Source organism: Epinephelus moara, chromosome 15 (assembly GCF_006386435.1).
Source record: "Epinephelus moara isolate mb chromosome 15, YSFRI_EMoa_1.0, whole genome shotgun sequence".
NCBI lineage: Eukaryota > Metazoa > Chordata > Actinopteri > Perciformes > Serranidae > Epinephelus > Epinephelus moara.
Window position 1 is genome coordinate 5,143,214 of NC_065520.1, and position 24,185 is coordinate 5,167,398.

A 24,185-nucleotide genomic window follows, 5' to 3' on the forward strand; every position below is an offset into this window, starting at 1 on the left:
TTATACTCCATTATATGCAAATATATCCCCCTAAATCCTACATACTGGACCTTTACTAGTTTACTACGAATAGATTAATTGTTGCAGCTCTGACACACACACACACACACACACACACACATTGTACCAAGTGGGCTCAAACCGCCAGTCTCTAGATTTAATTGTTCATAATTAACAATTGTTACATACGTTTCACTTTATGCCTGCAAATTGTTAGTCAGTCCAGAGAAATTCACACACTGTATCATGTTTCCAGTGTGCTTGAGTTGTTTTCTGTGTGTGTGGGTGTGTTTTAGTGTAGTGTGTGTGTATCTGTGCATGTACAGTATGTCTGCATGTATTTTGTTGATTGATTTATTAACGTCCTTTCTCTCCACAGCTCAGCAGCGAATGGTGTGTGATCGGATGTGTTCAGACGACGGGTGCTGGGGCCCGGGGCCCGACCAGTGTCTTTCCTGCCGATACTTCAGACGAGGCCGCACCTGTGTGGAGTCCTGCAACCTCTTTGACGGGTGAGTAGTCCAATCACACAGCCTATTTTTTTAACTCTTGGGAGATTGTTGTTTGCATGATGCTGTTTAAATCAATCTAAAATGGAACCATAAGGCCGAAAGCATTTTTTATTTTAGCAGCAGAGAGCTAAGGCTTCTGTCTTTCATGTCATCATGTTGTGTGCTTGTGTGACATTACGTGCGATGTAAATCCATGCAAAAATGCAGTCGCGCCAGAGGACTGATTAGAGAAACTATCAAAACGCATTTGCACTCTGCTCATAGAAATGAGCATATCTCAAAAACTAAATAATGTACATAGTTTAAATAATTTATGGACTGCAAGGACATTTTTTTTAATGTTTCTACATTGAAAAATCTTTTGGAACAAATTATTTTGTGTACTTATTTTGTCAAAAATGCTGAAAACTGTTTTTTTTTTGTATTTATGACACAATTTTAGTACTTTTATCAATTATTATGGTTTTCTGACACACATTACCTTTCAGCTTCATTTGTACAGATGTAGATGTAGATGTTCAAAGGGTTAAATAATATCATTTTGATGCATTCTGGGCAACTTTATTGTCCAGTTGTATGTTTGAGCTGATCTGACACAAATCTTTAAACGTGACTCAAAAACGAGCATTTCCCTGAATGTCAGATCATTATACTTTCAGGAGAGTGCATTAATTCCCCTGCAAACAGCCATACATGACAAGCAGAGGAAATAAAATCAATTTAAACAGCTTTGATGCATGAGAATGAAGTCAAAGCATTCTCAAGGGCTCTGGAGGAGGAGAGTCTAATTGCAGATTGGCATGAATGTAATGAGATGAACCAATAAGGAATTTCACTCTGCGAACAGTTAACGTGAACAGTTAAAGGAACATTTGGCTGTGTGTTACATTCAGAGTCTAAAATTAATTTGAATATATTGTTAAAGGGTTATATTTTATTGCAAATTGCCCATTTGGGCTGACAGACAAGAGTGTTTACTGCTCTGAGCTGTGAAATGACTGACATTTGCGACAAAAGCCCTTAGAGTGTCCTCACAATCCACTGATGTTCTGTTTTCAGCGTGCATAATTGCATTCAGGTCATTGCTTTATGCCGCCAAGAGGCACATCAAAAAGATCACTGCCAACTCACCTGGGGAGAAACACTTCTTTGTAAATGTAGTTTCCAGTCTTTTGTGCTACTCTTGAATGAACGTGGAGATGTTGTGAATCACAACACTTGAAAGCATCCATCTAAAATAAGACCGTACCGGCAGCGTCTGCCACAAGATAAATATGACTTTCTTGCAAGCAGTGATGTCAAGCCTGTGTTCTCCCCGGGGGAAGAGGAGAGAGTGCACGTATGTGTGCAAGAGAGGGTGTGTGAGAGCGAGCAACCCTCGGTCATGTTGACTTGTTGCCGGTCCTTTTTCCCGGCACCGTTAGTGGGAGGGAGGCTTTGAAGTTGCCGGGAAAAACAGCTCACAGCAAAGGCTTTGAAGAAGACTGGTGAGGATGAGGCGCGTGGCAGGGAGCTGCTGAAGCACACTTGTTTCCTATACTGTAAATACAGTCAGTCACTGTGATGCATTGTAAGTAACATTCGACGGACCTTCTTCTTGCTTTGTGTCGCCGGCCTGAATTGTGGAACTGAAACGTCCATAACCTGAAGGTGTGCCTGACTGAAAGAAGTCACCACCTGCTGAGCACCATGTATCTCTGGCAGATAAAGGGAAGCTTTCTTGAGATGGAAACCTTGGATAACGTGTGTTTTTCCCTCTGGTGACTGCTACTTTATGCTCTCTGACTCACTCAAGCCAATACAAAAGTTGATTTCTACTGCAAAAATGCCCCAGGAGCACTCACTGTAATAAAAAAAAAAGTGGACGTATCCAATGTGATGTCACTCAATGGATTGTAGACTCTAGTTTTGAAACTTTAAATCTGGTATTTTGGCCATTGCCGTCTTGGATTTTTGGAGTCAGAAGTGACCATATTTTGACAACAGGATGGAGCTGTGGAGGAGCCAGGGTTGGATCTTGAAACTTGCAACTGAGACCATAAACTCAACAGAAAAATGTTTACTGAGGGAGTAATTCAAGTGAGAAGTAGGGTCATCTTCTTGTAGATTTCCAAACAATCTGACTTCTTTATGCAACCAGTGGAGCCGCCCCCTCCTGGCCATTGGAAAGAATGCAGTGGCTTCACTTTTCAGACCAAAGATGTAAGATTACACTCTGGTCAGTGGTTTACTGAAAACTGGCCCATGCACTTAACCCCTGAGCTTGTCTGAGAAGAACTAAATGAACTAACTCACTATTTTTGAATATCAGTGTGCAACCCTGTTCTGTGGAAGATAAACGAGGTGCGGACTGATAGGAGGAAATCGGTGAGTGCTGGACGGAGTAGTGAGTGACAACAACCCTGCCCACATAAAAGAGTACTGTCTACAGTGGAAACGCTTAACGGACCTAGGGTCTAGGTGTCATGTCTGAAGGGTTATTTTTGGTTCCAAAGGTACCATACTGAAAGTGTTTGGTGGAAACTGGGCTTAACAGATTTCATTTGGACACCCAGAGTCCCGACATTTATTATCTGAAATCTCTCGCAATCAGACATTGATAAAGTGGAGATGGCATGAACATGGAATGCACGTTTTACAGCGCCAGTTAGAAATGAGTAAATCCTTTTAGACCTGCAGGACCATCTGCGATCCTCACTCACCCTCGGGGTGCATCTTTCACACCAGGATATTGGATCATAAATACTCAAGGTATCCTCATACAGTTATAGGTATAGGTATAGATAATGTTTCGGCATGTAAAGTTCAGTGGGCTGGGTTTAGGATGAGAAACATGGTGACTATGTACCTTAAGATAAGTCTAAGTTCACTAAGTTTTACATGGTTCCAAACCCTGGTCTACTGTATGAAAGTCCTGTGTTGTTTGTCTCTGTGTGCGGACTTTTGGTGTATGTATATATGTACGAACTGTGAATGTGGACACCCTGAAATATTGAATGTTTAATATTTGAAATCAGTATGGCCAGGTTGGACTTCAAGGATATAGGGGATGTTAGAAACACTCTTAACATACCTTATGCCACAGGAAAATCTGGCAAGGTCATCTTTAGAACCAACAAAAAAGTCAGGGCTTTGCTGACAATTGTTCGGATTCCCGAGGGAATTGGGCCAAAAATCATCTTGTTTCTCCCCTAGTGTGTATCGGCATAACTAAACCCCTTGATTAGATCTCGGAGAATATATTAAGAAAATAGAGCCTATTTACCATGTGAATAAGACTACAACAGGACATAAAAAGAAGAAAGAAAGTGAATCAGAAGAGGCTTTAAATTCGATCCTTAAAATGTCCCTAGAGAGCAAAGTTTCAGCCTTTAGTAGAGTATTAAATTAATTCTAAGAATAAGCATGAAATCTGCTGGTGTTTTGTCCAATTTGGGTTTAACTAGCCTCTTTTCCATAGAACAAAACTGATATCTCACCACTATCCCTTATCATCGACATAAAGAAACAAACACGGATCACTGAAGGACTTGAGCACAGTGGATAGAATAAATTTAAATAGAGTTATTGGCATCATAAGTTCTAGACTAATACTGCTACAATAAAGAATGGTAATTTTTTTAATAAGAGCTTAGTTGTGAATGAAATATACAGTAGCAGTGCTCATTATGTCTCTCAGAAAGAGAGGACGAGCCTGCTCTGTTTCACAGGATACAATGTTTGGTGCAATAACTGTCTCCAGTGATAAAATGGTAAACTTTATCTCAGGATTTATGAGTGGTGGCTGCTGCATGTCTTAATATAACTCCACCTTAATCTAGTTCAGACAGAGAGAGACTGTTTCAGCCGTTTCTTATTTTACAAGACAGTAAAAAGGGCGAAAAAAAAGACCATGCTTCAACACAGACAGCCAGGTATGAACTTTAAAGGTAATTCTGTCCTCAATCCTGATGCCGTGATATTTTTAGTTTGAACTGACTGACTAACACTGTAATTTAAGTGTTGAAATCTAGTCTGGTTAATTTCTACTGAAGATTGTTAGAGCCAGGAGTAAAGGGAAAAATCAGAGAGGAGGAAACTGTTTTATATGTATGTTTTGCATTTGAAAAATAAAGTTGAAAATGTCAAGAATAAAGTCAAAGTGTTGAGAATAAAATTGAAATGTAGAAAAAAAAAGTCAGACTTTCAGTATTTATGCCAGGCATAAGAAAGAGATTTGTATAGATATATTTATATGTATTTGTATTTTAGAATAAAGTCAAAAGGTTCAGAGTAAAGTGTCATTAACACCAGTTGGCTAATGGCCCTAAATGACGACTATTGGTTGACTTGGAAAATTCTTTGTCGGGGGCAGCCTTAGTTCTATTAGCATTTGTTAAGTTTTCAAATAACTGAATGTGGTGCGCTATAAGAAGAGTGTATCATTTCTTTTTTTCTGTGAGATGTTAATAAATTGCCTCTGGGAATTTTTGTTGTTACCTGGTGTTGAAAAATGTCTGTGGAGGGAAATACCATTATCGTTGTCAATAGAATCTAGATTATATGACCCAAAGATTATTTTATGGATACAAGTGTATTCTAAATTGTTGGAGAAATAGCTACTTATTTTCACCATGCTAATAAGCAAGCTGCTAACTATGCTTGTTAAGGGTGACCATAGTCTTTCAGTATGACAGTATGGTATCATCTGCATAGAGTGTAATGTTTTGACACTGGTACCTGCTTCAGTGGTATCTCACAGGTTAGGGAATTATTGGGTTTAGTTACTGTAAACGGGGTTTCACCCTATGTAGATTCGATTGACTTGATATCTGCCGTTGTTCTGAATCTTTTGTATTGGACTGTGTATCTCTACATAATTTAGCGTTAGCTCATTAAATATGTTTCCAGGTTGGTGATTTTAGACCTTGAGATTCCTCAGCTCGCCCCTCGTTATATGTCTCCATTCTTAATGAGGAAAGGCGCTAATTCCCTTTAGTTTATACTGCTGTTGAATAAAACAAAGGAGGAGCAAAGGAGTGCGAGAGGGGAAAAGAAAACGTCTGAGATGGTGTCCACTGGGGTTGGAGGAGGAGGAAGGAAGCGGATTAGGAAGGCGTTGAAAGTGTTTAATTAAAAAAGTTGCTCTGGTGGGTTGGCCATGCTTTGGTTTGCTGGAGGTTTGGAGGTCTGAATAGTAGCCACAGTCCTGCTTAAATTCCTGCTAAAACAGGGCTAATCCCCCATCAGGCCATCCCCCGATGGGGCCTTGGTGCACACTTCCAGCCGTGAAGGGGGCCAATCAGGAGGAACGGCTTTGACGGAATGGAAATGACCCTGGAGAGCACCGCTGCAGAGGTCTTTGTCTCTCACCCATTCTCCTCCATGTATTTTTTTTCTCCTCGACCAACAAAAGAGATATCTCTCCACTGCCTGGGCCCTTTTCTAAAGGATTCCCCTGGACAGAGCTTCCAGGAGAGAAATCTAATTTATTTTGGAACAAGGGAAAGAAAGGCGAGGGAGAAATGTAAAGAGAGCAAAGGGAGTTTCCTTTGAATCCAACGAAAACATCATTAATAAATTGACGCTCTGTGATACTGTATGTTTGGATGTTTGAGACAAACTGCTGCGAGCACGATGACCATTAGGACCATTAAAGGACGTGCTGACATTAAGACTCAGCGAAAATGAAATGTAGTATTTTATCTTATCTTTCTGTTTTGTAGCTTTCAGATCCAACAAGCCTAAAAAGGTTTTCATCTAATATTCACCACATGAAAATGGATAAAACACACGTACCCGCAGGAGATCCAATTTCTTCAGCGCAAGATCACAAAAAAATAAAAAATAAAACCTCACAAGGAGGAATCTGTTGAATCTTTATTCCACTCTGGTAGCATCCAATGCAAATACAAACAAAACGCTCACAGAGAGTCCCTCTCATTATCTCGCCACTGTGAGAAAGGGGGCTTGTTTGTAGCTGGGTGAATCCTGCTCCTCTGAGGATGTCTGTCCTCTGCATCGGCTCATCGATCCCTCTGATGTGAAAAGTGTTTTTGATCGGCAGCGGTTGTTATTGACAGCAGCCATCCTCTGCTCGCTAGAGATGGCCCACTTCAAAAAACTGAGATAATGCGCTGATTCCAACACAAACAAAGAGAGAAATTTATAGATCGGGTGCACACACAAACACACATATCCACATTTTAGGATTCAGCAGTATGGCCTGAGGCACTGTGCAGCTCCTGTCGGTGTAATTGCAGTGTATAAACCCAATATTGAGCTCTATTGTTTGCCTCTATTCCTTCACAAGTCTAAGTGGAAAAACAAAACCATCATGAACTACACGCATTGCTCTAACTGGCCATATAAAGAGTCTGGTGGAGCTCCTGCTACCTGCACATACTGCAATGATTCTTGGATTTGATTAGAGGATGAACATTTCTCTTAGTTTTTTTGTTGTTCTGTGCATGCCTGCCTTAATCTTTTTTCTCCTCCCTCCCTCTGCACCTCCCCGTTCCACCTATCCAAAGCCAACTTCTGTCCATGCCCTCTTTCTGGCCTCTCCTGCCATCCTTTCCTTTTCTCATTCCCTCCCACCAGCTCTCCTCTCACTTCCTTCTCCCTCCACGCATCCCCTCGTGTTTGCCCATGATTTAAAAAGCTGTTCATTATTCATGGGCCTTCTCTGTTAGCATATTGACCATGCTAAGCCTTTAACTTGATCAAATAGTCTTAGGCAGCGAGCTGCCCTGTGCGCCCCTCTACCAGAGGGCACTCCAGCAGTCAGTACAAGTAGGAATCGAGGGGATGGGCATGAGTAAATGAAGCTTTAACCTTGCTTTCTTGATGCCGAATCACATGTTGGTTTAAAATCAAAAGGCTTCAATGTTCAGCTTGCGCTCATACGCACACAGCATACTTCAAAATCCTCCCTCAGCAGGCTGCTAATCAATATTTCAATGTGGGTACGCTCTCAAATCTATAATACATGTACCTCTATCTCGATTTCACTATCTCTATCAGGGAAATGCGTGAATTTGCCAATGGATCTGTGTGCCTGGAGTGTGATAGCCAGTGTGAGAAGATGGATGGGAACACCGTGACATGTCTTGGCCAGGTAAGAATCCACTTCAGACGCCCTCAAACTCAACTTCTTTTTCCCCCTCAATGATACTTTGTAGAGGTAGACTTTTCACGTTTAGATTAAAACCACTCCTCTCATTTTTCTGTTCAAGATAGCCTCATATCTTGTGTCGTGCTAAAGTGGATTTCCAACTTATTTTGTGGGAGTCCATCTGTTTTGCGCACAGGATTTCAGAAGATATAAGTGCTGTGTTTGCAAAGGTGAATGGTAGGTTAATGGGAGGAATGATAAACTACCGTGGCTACTTTAGGAGGCATGCTTTTGGCAAGCACACATACACACTCTCAAAACAGTGAAATGAGATTAGTTTCTGACCTTCACGTAAAGTCACTTTTAGAGTCTGGGATGTGATCACACCACGACTCTCCAAAATGTTAGAATTTCCCTTTAAAAAACAGTAGAGATGCACATGTATGCACACACAAAAAATAGTTCTTATATCAGCATTAACTAGTAGTATTTTATTTTAAAGTTAAAGGCCCAGTGTGTAGGATTTAGTGGCATCTAGCTATTAGATTTCACGCTGCTATGTAAAACGTAAAAATGCAAGGTAGAAATCCAAAAGACCCTCCCTAGAGTCCGTATTTGGTTTGTCCAGTCTGGGCTACTGGAGAAACATAGCAGTCAAACATGGCAGGCTCTGTAGAAGAGGGCCCGTTCTCGATGTAGTTCATGGAAAATATAAAAGAAGGAGCGGTCATGACGACAGTGACAGCATTCAGGGAGCCAGACGTTGGTGTCAATTCAATTGGAGTCAATGGGGCGGGTGCTGCAAGTCACACTTTAACCCATAATATTAAGGATTTTGTGGATTTGGAGCTAAATGCTGTACCTTGGGCACGTCGTGTATTAATGATACTCGTTACCTGGAGAGGTTGGAAAAAGATAGATGTTTCTTCCCTGTTCCAAAACCAAAATCAAACCCTGAAAAGTGTAGGGTTAGCTAGCTAGCTACTGAAGATATAGCCTACTGAATGTATACACATGCTGCTTTTGCTTTTTAATGATTATAACAGTGAAAAAAGGACAACCCTGCTGTACAGGAACCAGTGAAGGGAAGCAGGGAAACTTTGCTGGTATTCAACCAGCTGTGTGTCATCACAGCGTGCGCAGATAGACATTGTTTGACTATGACTCGGAGATCCCTGCCTGTCCAGCGAAGCCAAACACTGTTCATCTGCACACACTGCGATGCCACACAGCTGGTTCAGTATCAGCAAAGTTTCCCTTTATATTCATTGTCTTGTGTGGCGATCAGCAGTGATGTGGTTGTTCACTTTTACACTGTGATCTGTAGCCTATAGTTCGGTTTTAGCTTCTAACTATCTTTATCTTTTTAACCTGTTGTTGCTGCTGAGTCAGTTTGACATCCTGGATATATCCTTCAAACACAGAATGTAGACCCCTCTGTCTGCTTCTCTCTGGAATCACTGCTTCATTTTTCCAAAAATATGATTTCTTCAGGGAGTGCAGTTAGTTACAGTGTGGGCTCCATGCTTACTCCGACAGCTTGTCGGACCATCACAAAGGGGCGGGGCTTAGCCAAAGGTCAGTTTATCCTCCTAAATCCTACACACTGGACTTTTCAGCGTACTAACACCATCCTGGTGCCAAAAGTATTGGCTAGTGTGTCAAATGTATATTGAACCGCAGCTGAAAATAGTCCCTAACAAATGTATATGTACGACAGTTTGGTAAAATTAAGACACAGCCTTTTTTAAAGTTGAAAAATCTTTATAAGGGAAGTGATTTCAGATGGCACCGAGAGGCAGACTAGCACATCTGACCTCTATCCTTTAAGGGTTGTGAGCCGACAAGGTTTGAAACTCTGCCATACCACCACACATAATTTTACATTTGTAGTGTTACATTACAGAAAGTTGTATCGCCGCATGACTTATTTTGTGGAATTTAGTAGTTGTGTGAGTAACCTTTTATGACTGTCCCTGGAGAGAGAGACAAACAGGGAGGGAGAAAGAATAAGAGATGAAGAGAAAGAGAGACTCCTCAAGGATGCACAGGGGCGGCTGACTTTGAGATGCTGGTCACAGTTGAGTAGTAAATAACACCGGAGTCAATCATCCACAGGCGCTCTCACACACAAATACACATGCATACGGCACACACAGACATACTCGAATGCATTCCGACATCTGTATGCATCGGCACTGGCGCGCGCACACATGCATACACACAAACATGCAAAGTGAGAATAATGTTTATTGATGGCGTGTGTCTCCATGTGTCAAACTGTGAGAAGCTGTCCGTCAGGTCACTGTGGTCGTCATTAGCAACAGAGCGCGGCGCCGAACCTCGCAGCGCCCGGAATACAGCGGCGCCTCTTGACAACACCTCTTGCATACACACAGACACACCAACTTTTGTAAGTTCACACACTTCTATCGCACTTAAATCAACACCGTCATCACTTCAAACACATAAACACACACCACACACAGGCAGGTTTTCTATAACTACTTTTGTACATATACACACACACACACGCCGCTGTCCATGTCTTATTCATGATGTGGCTGCAGCTGAGCTCGTGCTCACTTACCACTTGTCATCTCCTCCATCACATTCGATGCGCCACACTTTGACACGACCTGATTCCTTATGCATTTTGCCAATTTAAACAAGGGTGCAGCCGAATACAGTCTTGGTAGTTATGCTCAGCACATTATAAATCACTGAATGGGATTCATGTGGGCCATGCCAGCTACATTAGCTGTGGTAGGAAGTGAGCAAATTGACATGATTCGCCAGGTTTGAATTTGATTCTGCTCAATTCTATTCTCTCCTCTCATCCATTTTTCTGTCTCCATTCTTTCGTCCTGATTCATCCCATTCCATTTTCCCTAACTTTATTTCTGTCTGCTGGTTTCTTTCACCTCTTTGCCCATTTTTTTTTTGGCCTGACATTTGTTTCTGTCTTTTGATTCCCCCCTCTTTCCATCTCGCTAATCCCTTTCCTGCACCCTCTTTTTCGTTATTCATCCCTTGTCCGCCACCTCCCTCCTCCTCACCCATCCTCTCATCTCCCTGTCTCCTTGTTCTGCTCTCCTCTCAGGGCCCGGACCAGTGTGTGAAATGCCTCCACTTCAAAGATGGGCCCAACTGTGTAGAGAAGTGCCCCGATGGGCTGCAGGGGGCCAACAGTTTCATCTTTAAGTACGCCAAGGCCAACAACGAGTGTCATCCCTGCCATGCCAACTGCACCCAGGGGTAAGAGAGGGATCATACATAAAGATGTGTGTCTGTGTATACAAATTATCCTCTCAAGTGTTTGCTCGCCTTTTTGCTTCCTTGAGCGCCGTCTGGCTTAGGTGCTTTTATGCTGTTAAAAGCATCGCGGAGACTGCTTCGGACATTAGGCGCCTTCCTTCCCAAGGAGAGAGAGAAAAAAAAGAGAGAAGATGACTTAATCTTGCGACCACAACATTCCCCGACCTGTAGCTGGCTCCTGGTGGCTCTGCAGTCAGGGGCAGAATGCATTGACCCTTTAGGCCATGTGGGGTATAGTGCAGATGAACTATGAATGAAGGGATGGGTGCAGAGAGACACTAGCTGGAGGGGAGATATGAAGCCACAGGGAAAGGGGGGCTGTACTGCGTGAAAATGTAAGATAAGGAAGACAAAAAGGAAAGGCTGCAAGTGAAGGAGTTGGAAGAGTTTCTATAGAAAAGTACATGTTGTGGGCTGGAACAAAGAGCAAGTCAAAACAGCTGCTGGGGCAAAAGTTCACCTCAATAGCTCCTTGTGGGCTTTACATTTTTAGAAAAGAGCTCTCGGATCTGCATCATCATACTGTTTATGCACTGGAGATCCAAAAGGTCCAGATTTACCTTGGTGCAAGGTGTTTTTGGACCACACAGTACATTCCTTGAGAGGCTTTTTTCCTTGTTTGCACTGCCAATTGAAATTATGATTTGACATAAGCCTTCAGGCACTCTGTATTGCAACATCATGCTTTCGAAGATTCTTTAATTTCGCTTTGATGAGTCAAAATCGCATTGGCTGGGCGATATGACGACAGTGTATAATATATCAATATATTTTCAAGCAAGACATACAGTCAGGTCCATAATTATTTGGACAATGATACAGTTGTCGTCATTTTGGCTCTGTACANTGAAGAAATGGTTGACATTCCTACACGGTTCATACTACATTTTTGAAGAAAGCCTTAAATGAATGCTGAGAGTCTGCACTTTAAGCAGGTATTCATTGTTTCATTTAAAACCCATTGTGGTGGTGTACAGAGCCAAAATAACGACAACTGTATCATTGTCCAAATATTTATGGACCTGACTGTATACTTAGACAATACTGTTTATATCGATATAGAGTGAAGTTGTATTACATTCCGCATACCAGCGTGCATCTCTCCTCCCTCACATTCTCCACACAGCTCCGCCCCACTCACTTACTCACAGCTTCTCCAGCATCACTAAGAGAGACACCGTGCTGCTATTCTGTTTGATCTGTCTGTTAATTAGTCTACAGTGAGACATGGGTCTGTAAGTTGCACGTGCTTTGCAATATCAGTCTGTGAGATGAATGAAATCACGGCAGTAGCACACGTACAATACTCAGCCAACACACTTCAAATGTCAATATCATAACTTTGACCAATCTATTTGTTTGTATTGCTTTAGTCCTGATTCGGAAACAATACTGTGGTGATGATGTCACAAGGTGGGCTCAGTTTAGTTCCGGGTTACAAGGTGGGGATTTAGCTGGGGATGACTGAGAGTCATGTATGTGTGTTACCTGCTAGTTGCTCAAGTAAAGGTTCTAAATGTTAAACTTACAGTAGTCGTTATTGACTGAGAAAGAACCCAACACATCAAATGCATCCCAGCAAGCAAAACTGAAGAGAAATTGACTTATTCTGCTTACACCAGAACAGGAAAAAGAGGGCTTCCTCTATTTGCTTTTTAAAAAGAGTTACGCTTCTCACTGTATTTGGACCATGACCAACAATAACAGTTTTTAGGAGCAACCCGGTCTCATTCCGAAGTCGTCGAAATCAGGCGCTTGGTCAGTGAATTCCAGCATCAGACACCGACAAAAGGCTGTCCTTTCATGCCAGCATGATACATGGTAAAATGTAACCAAGTGCGTTTGTTGTTGAAGGAAAAACAGTAATTTGCTGTGTGGCATTTATTTTGAAAGAGACTGAATTCGGGCCGTACATTTCCCGTAAAAACCGAAGTATATATTTTGACAATGCATGTAACAGGCAGAACTTGACATGGCGTCCCAGAACGTCAACAACCAACACACCCAGGGTACCTTACCTTACCTTTTTTTTTTTTTTTTTTTTTGTGTTATCTCTGTTTTTAATTTTTACGCTACGCTAAGCTAAGCTAAGCTAAATGGCTCCTGGCTGTAGCTTTAGATTTAACTGGCAGACCAGAGTGGTGGCAACCCTCTCATAGGGACAAAGCAAATAAGTGCATTTCTATCAGACAGCGTACAGAGTTACCTGATATGACCTGTTGTTTTCTGACTGCTAAAGTGCAGAACACAGGGCTTCAAAGACTGCAAAACAAACTTGTAAATAAACTCGCAGCTTAGCCACTAATAACTGCTGCCTTCCCTGCCTCTCCATAAACAAACACACTTTAATGCAGAGGCCAAAGCTGGACTGGTCTTCAAAAGCACGGAGGCTGCGGACACAAAGAAAATGTTGCTTCTTTACATAACAGCGTGCTGGGTTTATGTCTTTATCCTCTCAAGCCTGTCTTTTGAAGTCGGCGTGGCTCTGACTTTCAGCCTTGGCCTTTTACTTTTTCACTAAACCTGGGAGCGTACCATTAAGGAAGAGGTGGGGGGATGTGGTCGGTGCACAGAGGAGGTGGTGGGCGAGGTGCTGAGGTGGAGCTTGTCGGTGGTCTGGGCAAACAAAGTTAGAGCGCTGAAACCTAGCAACAGGGCTGGAGATATGGTCTGAGGCAGAAAGGGACTTATTGTACTGCCTCTCACATAGCAGGAGGTCATTTTATTTTACTGCAGCCAGGCTGTAAGTGTAGATAATATCAGTGCAGCTTTATAGGGGCAGAGTGAAGGAGCTCTTAGGTGGGGTAAAGAAGACAAAGGATGGAGAAGGAGCAGGTGAGAAAAGGTAGAAAGCAGAGAAGAAGATAGATGTGATGTTATAATTCTTCCCATGACAGCTTTCGCTCACACAGACACACACACACGCCCATATCTGACACTGTGAACACTAATCTGTCGTCGGCATGACAACACCTCCATCATGCTTTGTCATTTTATCCTGCCCTCGAGTCACACGGTGCTCTGGATTAACATCAAGCCAGGAGCTGAGGCTGGGTATTTGAGGCCACGAGCCAAAGTGAGACATTACAGAGGTCAAAGGTCAGTGTCAGGAACAGAGCAGCAGCCTCACGGCTTGTAAAGAGTTAGCATCTTGCTAAAAGACGCTTAAAGCTGAAGCCTCATTATGTTGCCTCAAAGGTTTTTAAACCCCCAGAGGGGTTCAGGAGGGACTGAAGGGGATGTTGAAAGGGCCTGGTGCAAGGGCCCGGTGCATGCTGATGTTCTAAAAGCAAAAGGATGTTTGGGATTGTAGTTTGGCTGCTGATTTGCCCTGATCAACACGGTCAGCAGTTGGAGCTGCAGCAGTGGCTGTCACACACAGCAGCCCAGGGAGGCAATTAAGGGACTTAATTGCTGCACTGTGATATTTTAGTCACAACTCACACATAGACACACGATTGATTGATTCTTTATTGTCCTTTTCCAAGAAAATCTGTAGCCACAGTCTATCGAGAGCCTTACTTAGGGCTCGTCTTCACATATACAGATATTTTTTTTAAGTTTCAGTGTGAAGTCAACACATTCTCACTCCGACCTCGTCACATATCGACACTTGGTCATGGACCAGATACAACGTGCAAGGTACCCTAGGTACGTTCAGCCTGCAACTTCAGCCTGTTACACCCATTGTCTTCTTTGAAACACATACACTTCCCTTTTCACAGGAACTCTACAGAGTAGATACAGACTTTTTTTTTTCCTTCAATAACTTACACATGTGGTTGGGTTTTGGCACCAAAAGCACATGGTTAGGTGTAGGAAAGAAGAACAGGGTTTGGCTGTATGATCTTACTGGACGCGAACACCACTCTCCCAGGTGAAAGTTAAGCCTAGTTCACATGACACGATTTTCACCCTGATTTTGCATCGCGGAGACTATCGTAATCTTTTGAGTGTTCATACCTGGCGACGCGTGTTTCTGTCAGCGGGAGTCTCGCCAACTGCGTTACAACCTGTGTGTGCACGCCACAAGATTTCTCCACCGAGCCCTCGCCGACAGAGCCCCAGAAAATGCAGTGACGTCACCAAACTTGGAGACGACACATCGTAAAGGCATGGATATTCTTTATTATCCTGAGTCCAAACACAGCACGCTCCCCGCGACCCTGTGGATGGCGCCATTGTTGTTGCTGTTGTTGCCTGTCAGCCAGCTTGTCAGTGTTGCCAGATCTTGGGAGAGAAACAAGCAACCAGGGCTATGGAAACAAGCCCAAAAGAAGCGACTGCAGTCCGACATACTATCATGTGTTTAAATAACTTATTAGACGGATATATATAGAGGAAGGTGATGTTTAGAGAGCAAGCCCAAATAAGCAACTCCACTTTAGAAACAAGCCCAAAGCCGCAGCTAATAAGCGGACCTGGCAAGTGGCAACCCTGCGGCTTGTCCTCCTCACATTTCTTCCGTCCTCCTGCGTGCTGACGTGGAACGTATCCCATCTCTCATTGGCTGATGCTCTTTGTCAGTCGTGTCAGACTTCTCCAGTTTGCTAGCATGTCAGATATCCAGTCCCAGTCACAGACGTGGGGGCGACTTGCTCGTAGGCTTGTTCACACATGAGGACTCACCTCTGACCCAAGGTGGCTCTCAAGATCCTCTGCGAGGTCGAAATCGCAGTGAAAATTGTATAATTTGAACTAGGCTTTAGTGTTTCTTGGACACATTCATCATCAAATTTCTACACACATACACCTCCACACGCTTTACACTTCCTCTCTTACGTCCATCACAAATACACGTCTGCATATCTGCTTTAAAAAAATCAGAAAAAAGAAGCTACTTAAGAACTCGGCTTAGAATTATCACATTTTTAAGCAACATAGTGATAGGTGTCTGTACATGCACGTGTAAATTGCGAACTGGAACTGCTAATGGCTGATTCGGCATAGTTTTAATGGTGTCAATTTGCAGGTTTAAAAAAACTGCGCTCATGTTGTAGCCCACGGCGTGCATTATACTTCCTGTTCACATCCCTCAGAGCATTATGAGAACTGTAGTTACAAAACTCTGCCCACATTTCACACTTTGAGAAACCCTGTTCTGCCTCACTGACACAAAGGTAACACGGATAGTAATATGCAACAATTATCTAACAGTAATACTGTCGACATTGGAAAAGAATATGCACTGTAGCTTTCTCATGATGTTTATTGTCAGAGTAATCCTTTGTTCTCGGGGAAGGAAACTATGTGGCTCTTGCACACACACACACACACAAATACGCATCCTCGCACACACAACATTGGCTACAGACGCTGATTGCTCGCTAATTAGCTATTTGGTACACCATTTAATTGACAAAGAAGTGACTTTGGAGGAGCCACAGTTGTCACCGATTTAATTCCAAAGTTAGCCTGCTCTCCTAATTTGCTATGTAATTTGTTGTGTCTTGTGTGCTCATGCAGCTCACACGCACACACACACAGAAGCATTCAAAAACCATTCTCCTGTGTCTATCCTGCTGTTCAAAGTCCTCCTCTCAAGGAGATAGAATTAATGAGCAGCCAACAGTCTGTTCTAATCATGTCCTGCTTACCTAATGCTAAAAACTCTACTTGTCACTGATCAGCGTGTTATCAGCCCCGCATTGCAGGCTTTGATTGTTGCGATAGTTAGAAACAAAAAAGATTTGTAGTATTGCTTGTGTTTGGAAAGAAGTTAGAGATGCTATATTAGAGGGAGTAATCCAAAAATCAGAGTCAACTCAAACCTGACATAAATGTTGGAGTAAAGCAGCTATGATGAATACTTAATATTGAAATTTAAATGCCACTGAACTCATAGCATTAAAGTATTGGTAACACTTTACTTGAAGGTATCTACATAAGAGTGACATGACACTGTCACTATGACATGGCATGGTCATGAACTTGTCAGTTGAACTTGAACAGTTGTCTTTGTCATGACAAGTTGTCATTAAATTTGTTTGGCATGTCCTTATAATGACAACTTGACATTAACCAGGATGACATTACCAGAAGATGTCTTTGTATCAATCATTATGTCAACTTGTCATAAACACAAAACGAGGTGTATTTCTTGTTAATGTCAAGTTGTCATGACAAAGACGTCTTCTGGTGATGTCATTCTGGTTAATGTCAAGTTGTCATTATAAGGACATCCCAAACAAATTTAATGTCAACTTGTCATGACAAAGACAACTTCTGGTAATGTCACTTTGATTAATGACAAGTTGTCATAATCAAGAACCCAAACAATGTCAACTTGTCATTACAAAAACCGAATGACACTTAATGACAGCAGTCATAAACATTTATGACATGTACATAATGTTCATGACAGGTTCAGGATCGTGTCATGTCACTTTTAGGTAGATACCTTCAAGTAAATTGTTAACAAAGTATTTTACTTTGAAAACCATGTATCTGGATTTATTTGTTCTGAATGTGCTTGTCTGAATTAAAATGTGAAATTTGTAATTACAATTTCAAAAGCTGAATCACAAAGTCAGACCCAAAAGTACAAGTTTCAGAATTATAAAAGAAAGAAAAAAAAGATAAAAAAAAAAAAAAAAAAGATTCAGGTTCTCCAAATTCGATTGGTGAAATTCCAATTCAGAAATTCAAGTAAAAAAAAAAAAAAGAAAAGAAAAATTAAATGATTTTTTTAAATGATTTTTTAAAATTAAATTTCAATTTATTTATTTATTACTATTATTATTATTATTATTATTATTATCATTATTATTATTCTGTGGCTTTTAAAATTGAAACACCTACTGTCTCTTATGTGCTTCCATGTGTATTAGGCTGATAATGCCCCTAGAGGGCTGCCATCTCAGAATATAATCATCCCCAGGCCTCCTCCACTCACCTGACATGGCTTCTACAGCTAGTCCTCAACATCTAGCTCAATATTTCTCCACCTTATTTCTGTGTTTCAGCTTTGAGGTAAGTGAAACAGGTGATATTATACTCAGAGGAGAAACAAACAGCCTTATTTCACTTTTTCTAGATATTCTCACCACTTCTATGGAGGATGTTTATTTTAAATAGACATTGAAGAGGAAATTTGAGTGTTTTCTGTTAATTTCCCCAAAGGTTTAACAGTAATTTGTTTAGAAAAATGTTCCCAGAAGGTGCGGAAATGTTGTCTCAGTCCAAAAAACATCCATTTAAATATCACACAAAACAAGAACAGTGCTTCCCCACCCAAACGCCTCTTCCTGTCATGTTGACGAGTGGTCAGCCGTGCTCGTGGATTCAATTTTTCACAGGTCCCTGCCCAGTGACAGCTGATTGACATGGAAGAAAGACAACACGAGGCTCTACTCATAACCTGTCCCTGATTTAATGGATGATCTCTCTTGGTTTGTCTGCCCTGCAGGTGCGTCGGGCCAAGACTCCAAGATTGTGTTGGGATGATGGACAGGTAAGGGATCTCAGGATATATTTGTAATGTGGGATCTGGGAGACCACCATCAGATCCTGCCACTACTCATTACACTTTCTCATGGTAGTCATTAACAAGAGTGCAGTCAATGTTGTATTTTATAATTGATGGATGGCTTAGGAATGTTTTGTTGTCATCTGAATACCATGGGCTAATTTGTGCCACTGTTAGCTTTTAATGTGTGTCAGCTGAGTGTCATTTTAATTATGAATGAGAGCAAAAATGGTCAGTGTTCATTTGATTTCAATGTTTAGCATTTAGAGGCCTAAAAGAGTTGCAACTGACTTCAAATCTTAAAGGGTAAGTTTGTTATATTTTAAACTGGACCCTATTTCCCCCACATGTTTTGTGTCTAAGTGACTAGAGGGAACAACCATTTTGAAACTGGTCCAGTATTGAGCAACAAGGCTGTAGCCGGCAGCCACAAAACAAGCTGCAGTGTAACCAACTGGGGCATTTGTGCACCGTCAATTTGCCGCTGACAGGCTCAGATTATCATTGTCAGTGTCTGACAGCATTATGGAAAGGATTCCTACAGAGATAGACCCTTTTGTTAAAGAGTAAGATCCGTTCTGTTTGACCAGAAACAGCCCCAAAATTGCCATCACCAATCCACCAGACTCCATTTGAATAAACAGTAACTTAAGCTGTATAGAGCCAGCATATTTTCACATCTAACTGGGTGAATTAAGGATTTATTTCAAGTGTTGGTGATTGTTGGAACAGTGGAAATACAAACTAAGACGGCTTTTGTACATTTTATTTTGCTTCTGTCGACTTTGAATTAAGTGTGTTTTATGATGTTGAAATTACAGTTTATTTAAATGGAGTTTGGTGGGTGTGGCGATGGCGATTTAGGGCTGTTTCTGGTCAAACAACAAGAATCTTACTCTTAAGTAAAAAGGCCTATCTCTGTAGGGTCCTTTCCATAATGTTGTCAGACACTTAGAATAACAATTTGAGCCTGTCAGTGACAAAAACCAGCACTTTTAGTTGACGGTGCACAAATGTCACAAGTGGTTACATTGTAGCCTGTTTCACAGCTGCCGAAACAGTCATTTTTATGTGTATAGAGCCAACATATTTATACATCTAACTGGGTGACTCAGGGTTTATTTTAACCAAACTAGAGTTGGTGATGATTGGAGAAGTGGAAGAACCAAAACCAAGACCGTTGTGTGAGTTTTATTTTGTTAATTATAAAATTGCGTTGTTTTTTAAATGGGGGCTCTGGCAATGGCGATTTCAGGGCTGTATCTGGTTAAACAAAAAGGTCTGTCTCTGTAAGGATCCTTTCCATATTGTTCAGACACTTAAAATAACAATATGAGCCTGTCAGTGGTAAAAACAAGCACAAATGGTGCACAATTGCCCCTTAACGTTACATTGCAGCTTGTTTTGCTGCTACTGGCTGTAGTGCTGTCACTCATACTGGACCTTTTTTTTTTTTTTTTTTTTTTTTTTTTTTACAAAAAAATACAAGACACAGAAACGTGGGAAAATTGGGTTCAGATCGAAAAATATGGCAGTTACCCTTTAAGTCTTGTGATGTGACTTGGACTCTCTCCAAAGAAAAAGCAGCTCAGGTTAAAACATTACTGTTCTACCTCTACTACTATCTGCTGATACTACTAATATAATTGTATATAAAAAGAAGAAGAAGAAGAAGAAAGAAAACCAACAACAGCCAAGTAGAATTAAGAAAAAAGTATTTTACACACAACCTAAATAGCCTGAAGACAGAACAGCAGCTCTATTAAAAACACCTATAAAACGTGTGATCTTTACAGTAAGAGCAAAGTGACAGACTCATTAGAATTCAACCAAACCAGCAAACCCATAAAAAGGGGGTCTTGAGTTCATTTTAAAGAGAGGAATCAGAAACAAGACCTTTTTATTTTCCTCTGGCAGGCCTCTGCTGAGTCTCTATCCCCAGAGTTGTTCTCTTGCTCTTACAGTGGCTTTATTCCCCCGTCTCATCTGGTGACCCCATGTCGCTTGTTCTGCTGTAAACCCTTTCTTCCTAATTGGAGAAGTCCTTTCCCTTGTCTCTCACCTCATGCTGTCTCACTCTGTTATTTGGCCTCTTTCTCTTCCCTTTGCTTCTTTCCTCTTTTCCCTCTGTGTCTTTTAATCCCCTCTCTATATGGTTCTTTCCACTGTTGTTTTTTTTTCTCCTTGTCTCTCCTCCCCCTTTCTATTTAATCCATTCCAAACTGCTGCATTACTATTCACCACATGGCTGTATATCTCATTATGTCGAGACCTGCATCCTCTTTGTAAATTTCAAGCTCCCCCTTCCTTGGGTTTGTCACAATCGATATGGCAAAAGCTGCGGCACCTTGCTCCACCATAGCTCCATGGTACATGAGTCTTCCATTAGCTGCTAATGGCCTTTACAACTAATAGAGTTTTGGACTTCAAGTGTCAAGTGGGAGCGGGTGTTATTTTATGCTATGTGGTTGTGTTTTGGAAAAAAAAAATAAAGAGAAAGAGAGGGCAGTGAGGATTCTGATGAGAAGGTGACAATGGAATACAGATGGGAAGGATAAAGGAAGAGAGAGTAGCAGAAGGGCAGAAGTGAGTGGTGGCATAAGAGTACACATAAGTGCAAAGAGGTATGTAAATGGCAAAAGCATTAGTGCCATCATTAGTGACGAGAGAGAGCTTTTAACTTCCAACCTTTAGGCTTGACTTAAGCAGGTTTCCCTCCAGAAGATTCAGAGGCAATTTGTGAAGGATTGGCACTTTTAATTTTTCATTTATGTGGAGTGATAGCAGGTGATGAATTATGCTGGGAAGCACATATAAATTACATCAAAGCAGAAAAATTCCAAAGTCAAATGCAATGCTTTGTAAAATGAAGGATTTTCTAAATTAAGTTCGTTATATGCTTTTTACGGTTCCCTTATGGTACCAAATATAACTCAAAGGGACAGTTCACCCTAAAATCAAAAATATATTTTTCCTCTTACCTGTAGTGTTATTTATCAGTCTAGATTGTTTTGGTGTGAGTTGCAGAGTGTTGGAGATATCAGCCGTAGAGATGTCTGCCTTCTCTCCAATATAATGGAGCTTGATGGCAATTTGCTTGTGGTGCTCAAAGCGCCAAAAACTCAACAGCAATGTCTCTTTCCAGAAATCACGACCCAGTTACTCAGGATAATCCACAGACCTTGTTGTGAGCAGTTTCATGTAGGAACTATTTTCTTTCTACTTTCTTTCTAGCACACTACACCCGCCAGCCATATCACTACACAGAAGGAAACGTGCATCTACTCATAGATGAGAGGCTTGTGCTTGTGACAGCGTGTGATGTTAACATTAATGGCATCTTCCTCATCTAAGCTGTAATGTTAGGTCGCTCAGTGGTGCTAAGTGAGCTAGCAATAGATGCACACTTCTTTCTGTGTCGTGAAACAGTTGAATGATGAAGCTGTAGGTGGCAGATGGCGGACAGAAGACTTCTGGATGGCATGGGTAAAACAGTCAGATAGAATGGTAGGAAAGGATTGATAGAGATCGTGGCAAGGTTTGATTGGATAACTAGAAGAGTAAACACCCATCGTCAGCTGATTAGAGGAAGCAGTGGGAGTGAGTGGATGAGCAAATAGGATGTTGAAGACGTCTACATAATTGGAATTATGATAACAGGCATTCTACTGTTTGGAGTTAGCAGCTTCCTGATCTATCGCAAAGTTCAGAAGACGTTGGCAGCACTTTTGGCAATCGAGAAGCTGCCCGTCATGACTGAGGGAATGTGCAGGGCTGTCAACACTCAGACTCAAGCGATATGTGAGTTCAATCGCAAGCTGGATGCGATTCCTGAACTCCTTCGCAAGATGGATGCCAACTTGGAGAAGTTGTCAGCTCGGCTCAGCTGAAACTGGCCACCAATTCGGACATATTGGAAGCAAGCCACCGGGAGACTCAGAGAGACTCAAAGGCAGACGAAAAATTGCAGTGTCGGCCTGACCCAAAACAATTGTTATCTTCATTGGCTCCCCGAGATAACCAGCTCTCCCAAGGCCGTTTACCTCTGCGTGCGCGCCCCCCAGTGTCTGTGCTGCGAGACCTCCCCTCCCCTTTCCCTCTTCCTTCCTCTTGTTCTCCTTTTTTCATCTAAGTAAACGGGGCGCTGTTCATGTGGCGACCCATAGTTCTCCCGCTCCTGTCCTCCCCTGTTCTGTTATGTGGGGGTGGGAGGGGCGGGTTTTCAATATTTGTAGTATTTTTTTTTTGTATGTTTTTAGTTTGTAAAGCGCTTTGGGGGTTGCATTTTTGATGTATGAAAGGCGCTATATAAATAAAGTTTGATTGATTGATTGATTGATTGATTGATAGAAAGTCTTGCTGATTGAACTTGCGCTGAGCTTCACTGAATTTTGGTCACCTGAATAAATTTAACCAAATTTTAACAGCTAACAAAGTTGGTGGCCAGCTGTGCACCCACCAACCCTATCACTGTGCAGAAGGAAGCTATATACTTATAGCTCACCTAGCACCACTTAGCTAGCTAATGTTAGCTCACGTCAGCTGAGGAGGACATCATCAATGTCACAAGCACGAGTCTCTCATTTATGAGTAGATGCACATTTCCTTCTGTGCAGTGAAACAGTTGACGTATAAAGTTCGGTAGAAAGAAAATAGTTCCTATTTGATACTGCTCACGACAAGGTCTGTTGATTATCTTGAGTAACTGGGTCATGATTTCTGGAAAGAGACATTGCTGTTGAGTTTTTCAAATGTACTTTTTTGGCACCTCGAGCACGTCAAGCCAAGTGTCATCTAGTTCCATCAAACTGGAGAGAAGGCAGACATCTCTACACCAAAACAATCTAGACTGATAAACAGCTCTACAGGTAAGAACTGTCCCTTTTAAGGTGTGGAGGTAAGGACAACTGTAGAAATACTAGTAATTGCCTTTCTGTCTTTCACTCTAGTTTCTTACTTTATTGTCTCTGTTATAAATCAGAGTAAAAAAAAAGTTTTAAACTCAAGTAAAGTTAAATTGCATGATTTGTTAGTGTTCCAACCAAGTTTGAGATGACTGGCTGAAATATGAAGGAATCCAGTCCAGTGTAGCACAAGCTGTAGCTTCTCTACCAACCCAAGTAATAGGAGCACATACCCTCAAAGGCTTTTTCTTCTGACCTGTGAAAATGGAAGCATCTCACCTGGAAATAGCTGTGTGCTCTTGTACAAAATGAGAGAGGAATGATAGGGAGGGGTGCAAAATGAGGAGAGCAGAAAGGAGTTGAGGAGTGGAGGTAGAATTTGTGGAAAGTTGTTTAAACTCTCCCAACAGTCATGTTAAGGCTTCTTGGATGGTTGTTGGTGGAAAAGTTGATTAGAGTTTGGGTCATTTTGAGCAGCAGCATATTTCTTAGCTGCAGCCAATCAAAGGGAACATTCTAAAAGTAGAGGGTTGACTCTGAAGTGGTAGGATTTCTTTTTTTTCCCCCGTATAACAGCAGGTTGGAGAATTCATCAGCATTGGCTGAATTTGCACTTTCTTTCAAAGTGCCTTTTAGTTTCTTAATGTTTCAGCAATGTTAATGTTGCTTCCCTTCCTCCGTCTCTACAGGACACCACTAATAGCAGCTGGCATTATCGGCGGCCTATTTATCATCGTCATACTGGCGCTCAGCGTGGCCGTTTCTGTCCGACGCAAAAGCATAAAGAAGAAGAGGGCCTTGCGGCGCTTCTTGGAGACAGAGGTGAGAGGATGGAAGTCATAACGACTCCATGAGTGATTTTCGTTTTCTTTTTTAAAGCAACTGAA

At 41.7% G+C, this 24,185-nt stretch overlaps 1 protein-coding gene across 3 annotated transcripts in view; it reads left to right on the top strand.

Moving 5' to 3' along the window:
• LOC126401736 (receptor tyrosine-protein kinase erbB-4-like) overlaps positions 1 to 24,185 on the top strand; it is a 391,678-nt gene that overhangs the window by 294,947 nt on the left and 72,546 nt on the right. For all 3 annotated transcript variants that reach the window (XM_050063210.1, XM_050063212.1, XM_050063211.1), the window contains exons 13-17: positions 380 to 512; positions 7,518 to 7,611; positions 10,712 to 10,866; positions 18,335 to 18,379; positions 23,988 to 24,120. In XM_050063210.1, the coding sequence (XP_049919167.1) occupies positions 380 to 512; positions 7,518 to 7,611; positions 10,712 to 10,866; positions 18,335 to 18,379; positions 23,988 to 24,120 (560 nt within the window). The remainder of the gene's footprint in view (positions 1 to 379; positions 513 to 7,517; positions 7,612 to 10,711; positions 10,867 to 18,334; positions 18,380 to 23,987; positions 24,121 to 24,185) is intronic.